General features: G+C 37.5%; 1 protein-coding gene across 6 annotated transcripts in view; it reads right to left on the reverse strand.

Annotated features, from left to right (window-relative positions):
- The window catches only part of LOC140930482 (transcriptional repressor NF-X1-like), a 131,197-nt gene that overhangs the window by 109,195 nt on the left and 6,251 nt on the right, over positions 1–15,751 (reverse strand). For all 6 annotated transcript variants that reach the window (XM_073380191.1, XM_073380190.1, XM_073380189.1 and 3 more), the window contains exons 3-9: positions 9,550–9,627; positions 9,057–9,107; positions 6,362–6,419; positions 6,063–6,134; positions 5,455–5,561; positions 3,745–3,780; positions 3,582–3,626 (exon numbers count right to left, since the gene is read on the reverse strand). In XM_073380191.1, the coding sequence (XP_073236292.1) occupies positions 3,582–3,626; positions 3,745–3,780; positions 5,455–5,561; positions 6,063–6,134; positions 6,362–6,419; positions 9,057–9,107; positions 9,550–9,627 (447 nt within the window). The remainder of the gene's footprint in view (positions 1–3,581; positions 3,627–3,744; positions 3,781–5,454; positions 5,562–6,062; positions 6,135–6,361; positions 6,420–9,056; positions 9,108–9,549; positions 9,628–15,751) is intronic.

Raw genomic sequence — 15,751 nt, forward strand, 5'->3', positions numbered from 1 at the left:
AGCTCGTGTTGGGTACATTTAATGGTAGATCATATGTCACTTGCACATCTCCCAAAATGCACCTGATTTACCCCCCCAAAATTTTGCATAAGCATTGTTTTCAATTTCTCTTGGGACGGCTGTAATCGCCAGGAGAAATGAAAAACAAAGGTTTCGCAAAACCTTGGGGGACAAATAGGGTGCATTATGGGGGATGTGCAAGTTGCGATTTAATGAAAATGATGATCAAGAGCGGACCCAGAAATTGAGCCTTGTGGAACCCCTGATGTTAGGGAAGGGAGCTGGATAGCACACCATTAATACGGACTTTCTGTAGTCGCCCTTCAAGATAGGACTTGAACCACTGTATCGATGCCTCTTATAGTTGATAAGTCGCAAGCTTCCTGAGCAAGAGCCAATGGTCAATGAGGTCAAAGGCTTTTCAAAAAGTGCTTGATAGTCCCGTCAAAAGACCATTGTCCATGTTCATTAACAGGCTATCCACAAGCTCAATCATGGTAGTTTTGCAAGAGTAGAACGGTCTTAAACCTGACTGGTATTTGAATAACAAGCCATGCTAGTTTAGATACTTGTAAAATGCAAAATGAACATGTCGCTCAAGTATCTTAGAGATCATGGGGAGAATGCTAATAGGTCTGTGGTTGCCAACATTATGATGATTGCCAGCCTTGAACACCGGCATAACTTTTGCCAGTTTCTGTGAAGTAGCTAGGGAAGAATCTCTTTGAGAGACAGGTTTATGATTTTCACAAGTGGCTTTGTTATCACTGGAGCAGCTGCCTATAACAGACGTGTACTTATCCCATTCAGTCAAGTGGCTTTTGTAGGACGATGAGACAGGTGTTTGAGTACAGAATGTGATATCTCGGGAATATAAAAGCTGGTAGTGCTGGAGATTCTTCCACATACAAAATCTTTAAGTGTGGTAAGATCTAAGTCAACATTATTTTGTATTTCGAAGCAACAATGAAAATTAAAAAAGGAAACATTATTCATACACTCTCAACACACTTATTTAGTTGTGGGTAGTTTCATCTTGCGACCTCTGTGTGGGGATCAGCTAAAGAAGTTGTGACATCATACATCAGGAAAAGGTGAAAGAATCTCCAAGACCCTGGTCTTTTCAGGTTTTGCTGGCAACAAAAACAGATGGATGGTAGCCAAAGGCTGTGCCTGGACTATTTCCAGCTGAATGCAGTGACAATAAAGGATGCCCTCCCCTTCATAGCAACCAAAGAACTAACTTTGAATTAAAGGTGTTTGATGAAGGCTGTAGGCCGCTAGAAATTGAGAAGACATGCACCACTCTACGGACAGGTTGAGCGTTTTTATGGGACCTTCATTGAAATGTTCCATGGGAGGATCCTGCAATACCTGAGACTGGGATCTACAGCTTCCAGCTTGCATGATGACCTATCGAGGTGCTGTTCATGAGTCAACATGAGTTTAATGTCCAACCTCTTAATGCTGGGTACCTGGATGTCGTAACTGAGAGACCTGATGGATCACCACTACTGATGGCCTAAGATCAAGCTGTTCAAAAGAGATCGGCCAGTAAGCATGATTTGGCCAAATGTCATTTGAACAAGGCAGCTGAACAACAGAAGTGGAACTATGACAAATGGCTTGCTGGTAGAACATTCGTTATTGGTGATTCTGCTTGCCTGCTTTAGTTCAGAGGAAGAAGGAGAGAAATGCCAAAAGTGGCTGTCTTTCGGAAGGACCCTATATTGTAATATCAGTACTGTCAAATGGGGCATACCGATCCAGAAAGGCTGAAAGGTCATTCATTCAGACAGATTAAAGCCTTAACTGGGAATCCCACTAAAATGATGGATTCCATAAAGGCAGATGCAGTTGTTGAGCCCGAAAGAAGAGGGAAGAGAGATATCTTCACTTTTCGTCGATGACAAGACTGTCTGCTCCGATTAATGAGACAGTCGAGCTTTGATGAAACAGAATCTATGGAAGGAGACAAGGATGATGTTTCCGCTAGACTTCAGAATGCTGTTGCACTGGGAATGATAATGGTGACAAGCCTGAGGATGTGAGGGAACATGAACCTTGCGCAGAATTGGCATCTTCTTTTGAAGATGATCATAACCGGGGGAATGTCAGCCACCAAACAGTTAAGTAGACTAAACAAGTTTTACCTGGGAAGGATTTCAGTGTTTGTAAGAGACCCTCAAGGCAGCAAAAGCTAAAAGTCAAATATGGAACTTGGGTGACTAATTAACCTGAAGTGTTCACGGACTGATAAGCATTATAGGACAGTCCAGGTAACTAGACAAGTACAACCAGGAGCCCATCAAATGGAGCCCCCATTTCCATTAATTTCTTGAGTCAACCCTTTCCCCAGTAGATTTTTAAATAGAGCGGCTTGTTTCCTGCAAAAAGTGTCATATTTCCTTGAGTCTCGTATGTCAACGTGGCTAAATAAAGTTGGATGAAGTAGAATTCAGAAGAGCACGAAGCACGAAGTCTCCTCTGGGAACCGTCCTAATTATAAATCTACTCAGGAAAGGGTTGACTTCAAGGGCTTGTATGGGAAGTGGAGGCTCTATTTGATGGGCTCCTGGTACAAGTTAATGCAATTCACTTCCTAAGAACTGTACACATTTGGCATGTTCATGAACAGTCATTAGGGACTCTGTTGTGTTTAATTGTTGTTGTTTTCGGATCAGTCACAAGTGATTTGTAAAGGACCATGCAGCTCTGGGAAAGTATTTGATAAGGGGAGGGGAGTGTAGCATTAGGCTAACCTGCAGGTTATCCATATCCATGTACGAGCAAATTAAAAGAAACGTGTGTATGTGGTGGCAAATTAAAGATGAGCTGTTTACAACGCAATCTTTTAACTGAGGATTGTGGCATTACAATATCATTTCTTGGGACTACTTGTTTTTATATCTTGATAAGTTGATGTTTAGGAAAAGTCCATATCTTTATCTCTACAAGGTGATCTATTTTAGCAGAATATTTATAGAACTTTTGATGTGTAATTCGACATATTTTATTTGGGGATCTTATATTTCATATCCTGAAACTGACAAGAAAAAGGCAAAATGTTTTGAATATTAGAATTTACACAGAGACAAGCAGGTCTGGAGGTCAGAAACAATTTATTATTTGCGATAACTAATATGACAATATTACTGGATTCAGCTTTTGCATCATAAGGAGAATTCTGCACACCGTAAAATTCCGAAAATAAGCCCCTTCATGTACAAGCCCCTCCAAATATAAGCCCAAACTCGTAACGTAAAAAACCCTCCGTTAAATCGCCCCTCCAAATATAAGCCCCCCGGGGGCTTGTACTTGGAAAATTGCCCTCAAATACAAAGTAAAACAAAGCAAAACAGGTACTGTAAGGCTAGCCCAATTGATTTCAAAACGCAAATTTCCCTCCGTAGATAAGCCCCTCCGTATATAAGCCTCTCAAAAAGGGCCTCTGAAAAATATAAGCCCCGGGGCTTATAATTTTCGGAATTTTACAGCATCTTGGAGGGTGTTATCCATATCACTACATTCCTAACCATTCCAAAAATTGAACTTGCCAAATAAGATGCAGCTGCACTAACCTGTTCCACAGAGTGCAACTCTCTTCTGTTTTCCACAGTAGCAAGCTTGGTTAATGAAAAAAGTTATGGATGGATGCTTTAGAAACGATTCAATTGTTAACAATAAAATCAACAGACATATGTGAACAATACAACTTAAAAAGAGGAAAATACAGGCACTCACTTTGCAACACATTAACTTGGCAGTCGCCACAGGGGTCTGAAATATCAAAGATTTCAATGTATGAGGATTAGTTATCATCATACTGAATTCGATTTTGGAAACAAATTCATCCAAAAACTTACAAATATTAGCCAACTGAATACAGATTTATAGCGAAAAGAAACTCTTGTTACTAGGTTAAAGCATGTGTTTTAGAGAACCATGCACATAAGCATAAGCAAACAGAGGGGAGCAAGTGATAAATTAAAGTTTTTGTTATTTCCGCTGTACACTTGTGATCTTATTTATGGAAAACATAATCTGTAACTAAAGAAATGCAACCTTGTCTGTAAAGAAAATGTCGAATGTCTGTCAAAAATAGTTCAATTGGCAGGAATCTGACTGCCAAGATTTAGCACACAACTACCATTAGGTGAAATTTAAAAAACACCAGTACTTTACCAGTAATTTACCACTCTTTTAACTAAATGATTACACAAGTGACAGTTTTAGTTTAATGTGTGCATTTTCTCTCACCACGCATTGCTTCACAGTGCAAATCCCAATATTTGCATGAGACTAGGAATATTAAATTAATAAGCAGTTGAAATGCCATGACCTACATCTCAAGTGACTTTATCACTAGACAAATACAACAGTTTTGTATCTACAACAATAAACAACCAAAGCTTTTTTCTCGAAAAAAAGTGGTTAACTGCCACTAATTGGCAGAAACATACACCTAATAGAGTTCTAAAGTGATGATGTCATAAAAATCAAATTTGTGAAATTATGGGATTTGCCAGCATATTCTGAAAGAGCAACATCCAAGAGGCCTACTTGCCGAAAACTAGCATTTGGGAGCAAATTGCCTCTGAGATATTAGACCCTAACCCAAATCCTTCTAATTTTGAATTGGGTCTAAACGTTTAGACCCAATTCAAAATTAGAAGGATTTCTATGGAGTCATCAGAGCATAAATGGGCTAATATCTCAGAGGCAATTTGCCCCACAATGCTAGTTTTTGGCAAGTAGGCCTCTTGGATGTTGCTCTTTCAGAATATGCTGGCAAATCCCATAATTTCACAAATTTGATTTTTTATGACGTCACAATTTACTACTCTATTGTAATAACATTGTCTTAGATAAATTAAGAAAGGAAAAAGCCAAATAGGCATTAATTATGCTGATTACACCACATTCTCAGCATGGATTCTTTTGTAGCCATTGCATTTCCCTGCTGGAATTTTTGTATTGTTTTCAGTTTCAAAACAATAGCAAATTCCGACAAGTTAATACGGCGTCCATGTGCAGATGCTGCAAAAGAATTCACTAGGCTTACTAGCTATTTGGCTTTTTCCCTTTTTTCATTTTTCTATGACAACGCTTTTGCAATTGGGTGTATATCCCTATTGACTATCACTGTAAAAACAGAGGGCTTCTTTAAACTTTACATTTACATCATGCAACCAAGGATAGTGGTCATTGAACAAAAGTTTATTACCATTCTATTTGGTATAATAAGGAACACAAACTGAAACATTTATTATGGATTAAATTAGAAAAACATTCCCTTTGTACCACTTATCTTATTTAAAGAAGTTAATAGTATTTATTTTACTCAACAGAATTTGCATATTAAGACAAATTCCAAATTTCAAGTTAAAATAGTAAAAAACGTGTTAATTTATTAACCTTTTGAATTATTGGCAATATAATAAAGCAGTATACCTGGATGGCAAATTCGTGTGCACCTGTGAGTGTAACAGTTAAGCATCTTGTTACAAACTTCTTTACATGATATGGCAGTTGTCTGTTGGCCACATCTTACTGGATTGCTAAAGTTGTTAAAGAAAATTTAACCTTTTTGAGGTGCTGTAAAATAGTCATGATGTCTACATAAAAGAAATATTTGTACTTTCAACAGCTGGAAAACAGAAATTAATGAAAGAGTTAATTAACTACATATCTACATATAAATAATACCAGAAAGCTGCCCGCCATGTACACAATGGGCTACATAATAAAGGTACTTCCATTCACAATATTAACCAATGACCTTCCCACACTGCTAGTTGTCTGCATTTTAATTTCGGAGCAGAACCTCCACTTTGGGTGTTTAAGTCTTCAAGTTGTTCTTACTTACAAAAAAACATACTCCAGATCACTAGGTCTAGATGGCATCCACTTAATGTGCCTAGTTAGTGATATAACTGTACGTTTTTTTTTAACCACTAAATTTAGGCCACCAGAAAACAAAATAAAACAGCAAAAAACAGAACAGCTACCAAGCCACTGCCAATGCTTTGCCACTTAACCCAGGTTTTTTTAAAGGATACTTAGTTTTTCCACAAGAACACTGCTTTGTTATCATGACAGGACAGCTTGGGCATGGTCCAGGATGGCACAATCTGCGGCATAACAATTTGAAGTAATAACAATAAGACATTGCTGACAGCCTTATCAACATTCCAGCCTCACTTTCAAAGAGCAATTTGATATCAGGAAGGTGAACTTTTGGTGAGCTTCATTATTTTATAGTAAAGCCAGAGAAGTAGAAGAAGAATTCTTTTCTAGGGAGAATGTGGAATTTCGGTGATAGTAGAGTTAGCTTTGGCTGTTTATGATGTACTCTTACTGATTGCACTGATGTGGACACTGTAATTCCCTATTTTTTCTGCACAATTTCCCACAACCTGTGAACAAACGAAGTAGAACCACTGTTAATCACTTCATAATCAAAAGTCAGAATACAATAAAACTGACAGCCAAACGGCAAAGGTCTGTTGATCATCACATCTTTTTTCAGGGAAACCAAAAAGGCTGGACAAACTTTAACCCTCTGCAGCTGCTTAAAAATACATGAATTTTTTACACGAGACAGTAAAAGGTACAATAAAAATTCATCCTCTCCTTTGTTGAGCTATTTTGAAAAAATAGCTCATATGTCAGTGGTGTAAGCGTATGTATCTTTGTGGCTTTGTATGTTGGGATGTTTGTTGCAAGAGCCAGTAAGGTTGAAGGTACTATGAGTTGATGCTTAAAAACCAATGAGATCTTGGCATCTATTTAAACATGGCATTGGTAAAGGTCGAACAAGGGCACTTTGAGACCGCCATCTTGATCCTTCACAATTTTTTCTTCTTTTATTACGGGTACAGGTGCTTGGAAGCATTACATAAAATATCTTCATGATTCAAACGCTGTAAACAGTGATGCAGCTGTTTAAGGGTTCATATTTAAGTGTGGATGCTGCTTCGAGGCATTTCTGACCTAATTCGGGTATCGGTACAACGCACGTCAGTATGAGTTCTGTTTCGCCTGCTACAACTGGGTAGAGTATAAAAGATCATATATTTTCAAATCTCTTCCAATGAAGCAATAATTGATATTTAGATATAGACTTTAATTCGAAAGTATGCGCCCTATAAAGAGTGGTTTTAAAAGTTTAAAAGGCAGCTTATTTTTTGAAAGCTGTATCGAGTATTGTTAATCCTGTAAACAAGCTTTAAAAATATTATTCTCTGCTTACAAAGTTCAACCGACCTTTTTCGTTCTATTTAGTAAAGATGCGTAACTTAAGTAGAAACGGTAGCGTTAGGGAATAAAATTGGAGGAAGCTAGTCGACACAATAATTAGATACTGTTATATTGAGTAGAGTAACATGATATAAGTAGAAATATATTTTGGCAGTTTGATAATTTTCTTGGAAGTTAATAAATGTTAGGCTATCAACCTTGACGTTGCATGAAACATAATTTAATTGCAGATGTTGTAATAAAGCCAAGGTGATTTCTTAAAATCGTTTGAGAAAATTTTGTAGTAAAACAATTTGCCTCTTTTTTACGTACGAATTGTAAACGGGCCAAAGACCAACATCTTCACATGCAAATTGTGTGCATGAGTTATTTTTATAATTCTGTTTACTAGATTACTGTGTGATAACTCGAATTCCCTCACGTACGAACCACGAAAGGAGGCAAAGTCCAACACTTTCACGTGCCAGCTGTGTGACTGTACATCTCATGCAGATTGGCTTTTCACAATAATAATAGTAACTTGGACGTATGAAGACCTGTTTCGTTTAGTAACCAATGCCTTAAAAAAGGCTCTTGTCGTTTAAGAAGCAATGGCTTTTAAAACATGACGAAATAAGTTGTCCGAGTTTAAGACTGTTTCACAAATGTTAATAAATGTTAGGTTATCAACCTTGACGTTGCATGAAACATAATTTAATTGCAGATGTTATAATGAAGCCGAGGTGATTTCTTAAAATCGTTTGAGAAAATTTTGTAGTAAAGAATTTGCCTTTTTTAACGTACGAATTGTAAAAGGGCGAAAGACCAACATCTTCACGTGCAAATTGTGTGCGTGAGTTATTTTTATAATTCTGTTTACTAGTTTACTGTGTGATAACTCGAATTTCCTCACGTACGAACGACGAAAGGGGGCAAAGTCCAACACTTTCACGTGCCAGCTGTGTGACTGTACATCTCATGCAGATTGGCTTTTCACAATGTTAAATAGTAACTTGGACGTATGAAGACCTGTTTCGTTTTGTAACCAATGCCTTAAAAAAGGCTCTTGTCTTTTGAGAAGCAATAGCTTTTAAGACATGAACAAATAAATTGTCGGAGTTGAAGACTGTTTCACTGAGTAGAGTCGCACGTGAAAACCTCGTGAATTATGATGATGCAACCATCTACCACAATGATAAAAATCCTGGTATTTCGTAACTATTCAGTATCCGATGAGTCACATTTTGGCTTAAGAAACTCCGAGGAAACCATAGAGTTTTCCTTCTAATTAACGTTTGGTGAGTAGAAATTTATTTCACTTTAATGATTTGTTTAACTTGCACCAGATGTAACAGGGAAAGACAGAGGAAAGTGAATGTATAGTTTGAGGATCGACTCAGTTGAGCGTTTCGCGTTTTCATTTATGTACGGCAATACGCAATTTCGTACAAAAACCCAGTCTACATTTAGGATGAAAGAGGTAGATTCATCACTCTTAGTAAGGTTACACCGACGCATTAAAGTTACACTGAAGCATTCAAAATAGCTCATGCACGTTTAACGTGCCTATGTTTCACACATGCTCTAGGTTCTGTTTACTTCCAGTCTCAAAGAAACTCTAATTGAGTGAAGAACAAGAACACTTTTCAACTTACACTTCACACTCATTTTTTAGCCGGCTTTCATCTTACAATACATTGCATTACCAACCAAGTGAATATCATCCATTTAGCACTTATTTCATGAAATTCATGGTGTAAAAGTAAAGGCATTCATTGAAGCTCATTCAATTGATGAGTAGCAACTATACTTACTATGTGGTGTCAAACCTTCACGTCGCTTCCACTCAGGATCAGTGACCTTGCCTGTTCACATAGGAAAGAAGAAAGTAATTCGCTATTTGCAGCAAAGCACAAAAAAAGCTGTTGAGTTAAAGAGAGTTTCAATTTGTTTTGTCCATGCATAACCTTGTTTAATAAATATTAAGTCTGCAAAAATTTCTTGATCATGAATAAGTCTATACTTTGATACATTGCTTTTTCAACAATTTTTAACTTAATCATCAGTCTATTAGAAAGCAATATTGAGCTCCAGAAAATGCTATGCAAATGTTTACTTTTATCATGATTATCATTGTCACTGTTATTGTAAGTCATAATTACCATGACCAATATCATGATCATTTTTATTATTAATAATTACAAACACATGCACAGCTATTGAGTAAAGCTACCTCATGTCCAACCAATGGATTCTAGCTATAGGATGTTACTAGATTAAAAATTACAAGACAAGTCATTTCTGTACCACAAAAGCACTTGTACACTGCTGGTATTTCCTGGGCAATATTTTGACATCCTGGGCATCGCCAACCACCAGTTTCACCTGTAGAAAAATCATGTATTAATCAATGCATCAGTACATTTATTACTAGCACAAAATAATTAAATCAGGATTCATCCAATAAGTATCTGAAGAAAGTGTCAACAACATATTCATGGTTATTATTTTTAGCTGCTTTTGAACTCAGACCAAAAACAATGCTGTAGAACAGAAAATACCCTCCACACTCCATAATGAAGCACTCTACCTCTCTGAATGACATCTGGCACAAGATTCAAGCATTGTTTGTTTCAGTTCTCTGGAGCTCATTTCATTGACCTTGCACACTTTAAACTCCAGCTCCTCATGGACTTCTTCAATGAGAACTTATCATCTGTTAACAATTCCAATTCCCTAACTCCCCCCCCCCCCCCCCCAACCACTGATCATGACAAGCTTAGGCTGGTTCAGGAATTTGGGTCCCTGCTGCTTACGTAAAACTTTTTTACCTAAATCACAGTAGGAGCTGAAACAGGAACCACACTAAAAAGAAGACAAGCCTTACGAAGGTGTTATAAGCCGGATTAATCCCGATACATTTTAGCCGCAAATTTTCCTCATTAAGGTATACGAGTTTTCTTGGCGCACGCTACTGGTGTACACAAGCGTAACACCGTACCTTATGCACGATTCGCGCTCAAGAAAAGGCACGGTTTTTGTGCCAAAGCACGGGAAAAAAACATGCAAAGGCACAGATTAGGCACACTTTAGGCACAGTTAAGGCACGTTTTAAATATTGCTAAGGCACATTTTAGGCACAGTTTTGGCACCGTTTAGGCACCGTTTAGGCACAAATATTTAATGCTGGGCACTTTTTTGAAAATCTTTGTAACCTGACTTGCAAAAAAGAACAAACTTGGTACGAATTACAAAAATAATTCAGATCAAACACGATACAGTTAGAAGTATAGAAAGTGTTAGTTTTGAGCCATGCCGAAAGTTGGGAAAATTAAAGTATTCTTCGACAGTCCGTGTTTACTCCAAGGATAAAGTGGAAATTCACACGCGATATATGCGGTCTGAACCTTTTCGATTACCATGCAATTTTATAGACTGAGATTTCTTTCGTTTCTAGAGTCGAAGCCATAATAACAAAAGCAAAGCTAAAGAAGTAAGGCACAAAAATAGCCAATAAAAGTCGTAGAAAATACTTTTGCGATCGCGGGAAAATTGGCCTGAATTTGCGAAACAACATGAAAAGTGGTAATTTGAAACCTTCATGCCAACGCGTGTTGTTTTTTAATACAAAATGCGGCTGCTTTTTAAAAACATTTCTCTAACTAAAAAGGTAGAATTTACACTTAGTAGTAAAATAATTCAAGCTGCTTGTTTGTTTTTGTTTTCTGGCTCTGTTAGCAAATTAAGCTTTCATTGATCATATAATAATCGATGAGACGTGCCAATTTTGCTTCAAAACTCATCATCATTTTTCGTTTTCATTTTATAAGTCATATCACGAGTAAATTCGTTTTTTGAATGCAAATCTGCCCTCCTGAGAAAACAAATATTTCATTCCAACTAAAAGCTCCGTTAAGAAGGGAAGAAGAAACCCACTTGGAATTTTTTAACATCAGTAAAATTCTTGAATCGATGAAATTATATCAACATGTAATTGAGCTAAGCCGGCTTAATTTAAATACGCTAACCTGTTTAAGATTCCAGTTTCCTGTTTGTTGGGGCTTTCCCTGCTGTCTCTAACCGTATTCTGAATCATGTTATTTCTTATTAGGGGATAAAAAGGTCGTCAGACCGTGTTTCTAGACTTCGTAAACCTTAAAACTGACATAATTGCCGTGCGCACTTTTCTTTCGCTGTGGAGCTCGATATATAGGCTAGACATGATTTTCCGAGTGACTCAATATTTTGGCACATCTTGTGCACAGATTAGGCACAGTTTGGGCACAACTTAGGCACAGCTTAGGCACGTTTTTCAAAACTAAAATGCACACTTTATGCACATCTTAGGCACACTTTAGGCACAAAATCTTTGTGCCAAAGCACACTCTAGAATCCGGTTTTCGGTCCAACGGACGGAGTACGAATTTTCACGTTAAAAAACGCTGTCTAACCTTAGATATTTGATCTTAGCGTAAAAATGGGTTTCCCGAAGACTTAAAAGTTAGTCTATAAGGAAGGTTTAACTTATGAGCATTCCAAAAATTATTATTTCTCCTCTTAACAACAAAAGAACGTCAATCAAAAGCAATCTTTTAAATTGACGTTCGCGCTGCACAAAGATTGGATGTAGACAGAACATCTTTCTGAAAACGCTCTAAACTTCGTTGTTTTGCCATTATGTTCAGTAATTTTTAATACAGTTAGTACTCATAAGTCACTGACCTTTGTGGAGAAATTTTTCCAAAGTACCATTAACAGAAACAGAGAAATCCCACAATATTCGTGGTTAGACTGTAAATGTTACGCGAGCTGTTAAAAAATGGTCCCATTTTGAGCCATATTTTTCATATTTTAATTCTATTTTGGTCTTACAGCCAGAAAAAAAAAATTCAATGGAAAGCTGTTTATAAACTTTAACTTCTTGCCAAATATCGATGCGATCTGAGTTTTAATAAGTTCATAAGAGCCAAACGATGTGAGATTCTTAGCCGTGTACACCAGTAGCGTGTGCCAGGCCTGAACGCCTGATGTGTAATACAATAAAACAATGGGACAGGGCTACTCTTTCTTTGCTGTTACATTTTTTGAGGCTAGCGGTTTCGTGCCAGCTTGGTTAAAAAATATACATCACCGGAATTTTCAGTTTTAAAATGCCTTTATCTTAGTTGCCATTGTATTGGTAAAGGATTACATAAATAAATTTGTTAGAGAGAAGTAAATACTTCAAACATTTATTCGTTAGACACAGGAAAAAAAAAGCGCTAGTGTTGTTGTTAGACACAGGGAAATTAATGCCCCCGTGTATTTTGTTAGACACAGGCAAATTAATGCCCCAGTGTATTTGTTAAACACAGACAAATTAATTCCCCAACGTATTTGTAAGTCACAGGCAAATTAATGCCCCACTGTATTTGTTAAACACAGGCAAATTAATGCCCCAGTGTATTCTGTTAGACACAGGCAAATTAATGCCCCAGTGTATTTGTAAGTCACAGGCAAATTAATGCCCCAGTGTATTTGTTAAACACAGGCAAATTAATGCCCCAGTGTATTTTGTTAGACACAGGCAAATTAACCCAGTGTATTTTGTTAGACACAGGCAAATTAATGCCGCAGTGTATTTGTTAAACACAGGCAAATTAATGCCCCAGTGTATTCTGTTAGACACAGGCACATTAATGCCCCAGTGTATTTGTTAAACACAGGCAAATTAATGCCCCAGTGTATTTTGTTAGACACAGGCACATTAATGCCCCAGTGTATTTGTTAAACACAGGCAAATTAATGCCCCAGTGTATTTTGTTACACACAGGCAAATTAATGCCCCAGTGTATTTATTAGACACAAGCAAATTAATGCCCCAGTGTATTTGTAAGACAGGCAAATTAATGCCCCGGTGTATTTGTTAAACATAGACAAATTATGGTATTTGTTAGACACAGGCAAATTAACACCCCAGTGTATTTGCTGTATTTGTTAAACGCAGGTAAATTAATGCCCCAGAGTATTATTTTGTTAGACCCAGGCAAATAAGGATCAATTCTTCACTTGAAATATCACTCAGCATGCCTATAATTATATTTAATGCTCAAGTTTACAGATATGTGACCCTCCACGGGAGAACGTACACTAACGACCTTCCGTTAAACGTTAGAAAACTAACGGATACTTAAAGGGGCTATGTCACCCCACACGCATGCGCGAGCCAATGAAAACAAACTTGAAAAAGACGGCCCAACTTTTTCAAGTTCTGTCGGAGATTTTGGAAGGCTGTTTTTATCTGTCTAAATCTCAGCCATCGTTCGATTGTTAGCGAAGTTTTGTATTAAGAATCGTTCTATGGTGATTACAGAATAATTTTTTGGCGTTATTTTGAAATTGTTTGCCTGTGGAATGTTTTTACGTGGATTTACTGTGTCCTCTTATCTGCGGCCGTTGTAATGGCAGAGTTAATGACGGCTACTCCACAATGAGTGATGGAATCTTTGATGGAATCTTCCCTATAGTTCACAGAACCTTTCTATTGAGTTGTTTTAGAGGCTGCTGGTTCTTGGATTTTTCTTGTGCTGAAAGTATGTGGACATATAATGAAGAGGCTATCGAGTTGGCGGCGGCCGTTTTTTGTTAACGATTACAAGAGCATCAGGCCATGAGTTTCGTGACGAAACTAAACTCCTGGCGAAGGAAACATTATAAAATTCGGCTAGATTCCTTCTTGTATTTATCTGGATTCACAGCAAAGATAAACACGCCCGTTTGCTCGTCCAGATTGTTCTCAACGGACTTAGAGAGGCACCTTAGTACGAGTTAGATCCTGTAAATGCCATGTTTTTGAACTGTTTGTGATCGAGTATATTTTTGGAAAATAGCAGAGTTTACTTTCCCTTTTTATCAACGGACTGCTTATAGTGGAGTAGTATACCAATGATGCTTGGTTCTGTTTTTCTCGACGTAGCAGTGATTCGGCAGGATCGAACAATTTTGCGCGATAATGTATGTTTCCCTAAGATCAAAACAAAGACTTGATGTCTCTTGTTCTATCAGCACCTAAATTACAAAATCACTAGTGACAGACAAGTCTAATTGTTAATGATTTGAAACAGTCTTGGTCTTTATCTTCGGTCTAGCGTCTTTTGTAGCTCGTTTGTAAAATACAACTTTGATTTATTTTGTTGAATAAGACAATATGTTGTTGTTGAATTTTTGTTTGCGCTCTATTTTATGAATGGCATGCGTTTTTACTTCAAAACTACAAGTAAAATTGTCGTCACAATTTTATTCTTGATCTAGCATAACAAGAGAAGAAACTTTCCGTAAATTCTATCGAAATATCCCTTATCTAAACCCATTTCGCTTGTTAACCTCTCTAAATTCGGGGCCTTGGACGTGACAGAGAAGATGGAGAAAGTCATGCGTTAAAAACAATAGAATTTTGACAGTTGAAAGTAATTTGCATAACCTCAGAGCGCACATGGAGAAAGTCACGCGTTAAAAACAATAGAATTTTAACAGTTGAAAGTAATTTGCATAATCTCAGAGCGCATGCTCTCCAGCTGACATAGCCCCTTTAACGGATTGCTAACGGCTCTGAAGTCATTCTAATGCTTTGTACTAATGTTCTAATGCTCGGCCCTGGCCTTCTAACGGTTTGTCTTAACGCTCTAACGGGTTGTCCTAACGGTCCAACGGTCCGCTCTAACGCTCCAACGGTTTACGTTAACGTTCTAACGGTTTATACTAAAGTTCTAGTGACTGATCACCACTAAAGTCTTAATTCTATAAAATAAACGGATCATAAGTTGTGAATGATGTATAATAATGAAATAACACAGGAACTGCGGAAATTGAATCAGAATGAAATGAATCGAATCGGTCACGTATTATCTCTTGCCTTTTAGCAAAGTCTTTAGTTAAACGGTCGATCAAAGAAAGAAAGCGTGGTTTTGCAATGGCTAAATTAAAACTGATAATAACATTCAATCAGGACTTCCAAGGGGTAGAATCGACAAGTGACATGACTCAATTCTCCCTAAACATCGACAAAAATACTCAGAAAAAGCAAAATAGTTTGCGACAGTTACGATTCTGACAATTCACTTTCCATTCCCCTTTGTTTTCTATGTGACATTGGCAATTGTCCCTAACGAAACAAGCCGAAAAACGGAGTCGTAATCGAGCGAAAAGGCGACACCAGACCACCATCAATAAACAACTGCGGCCGACAGTCAAAAGCGTCTCTTGTTGAGAATCCGCATACCAACTACAGCGAATGTCTGGCAGGTTATCTCAATCCATCTTAGTTATCTTATTCCAAAAATGCATCAGTGGACCTTTGAGTTTGGTGGAAAATTAAAATAATATTAGTCGACTCTCGCTCATTGACATTCGAACTAAACAACTTTATGCAAATTTTTGTTGAAATTTGATCCACCGGGAATGAAGAGCAGCGGAAGCGTTGCGTGACGACCCAAAGACGACGAATTTCCGAACGACCGGCATTTCTTTAGAA

Source organism: Porites lutea, chromosome 3 (assembly GCF_958299795.1).
Source record: "Porites lutea chromosome 3, jaPorLute2.1, whole genome shotgun sequence".
NCBI lineage: Eukaryota > Metazoa > Cnidaria > Anthozoa > Scleractinia > Poritidae > Porites > Porites lutea.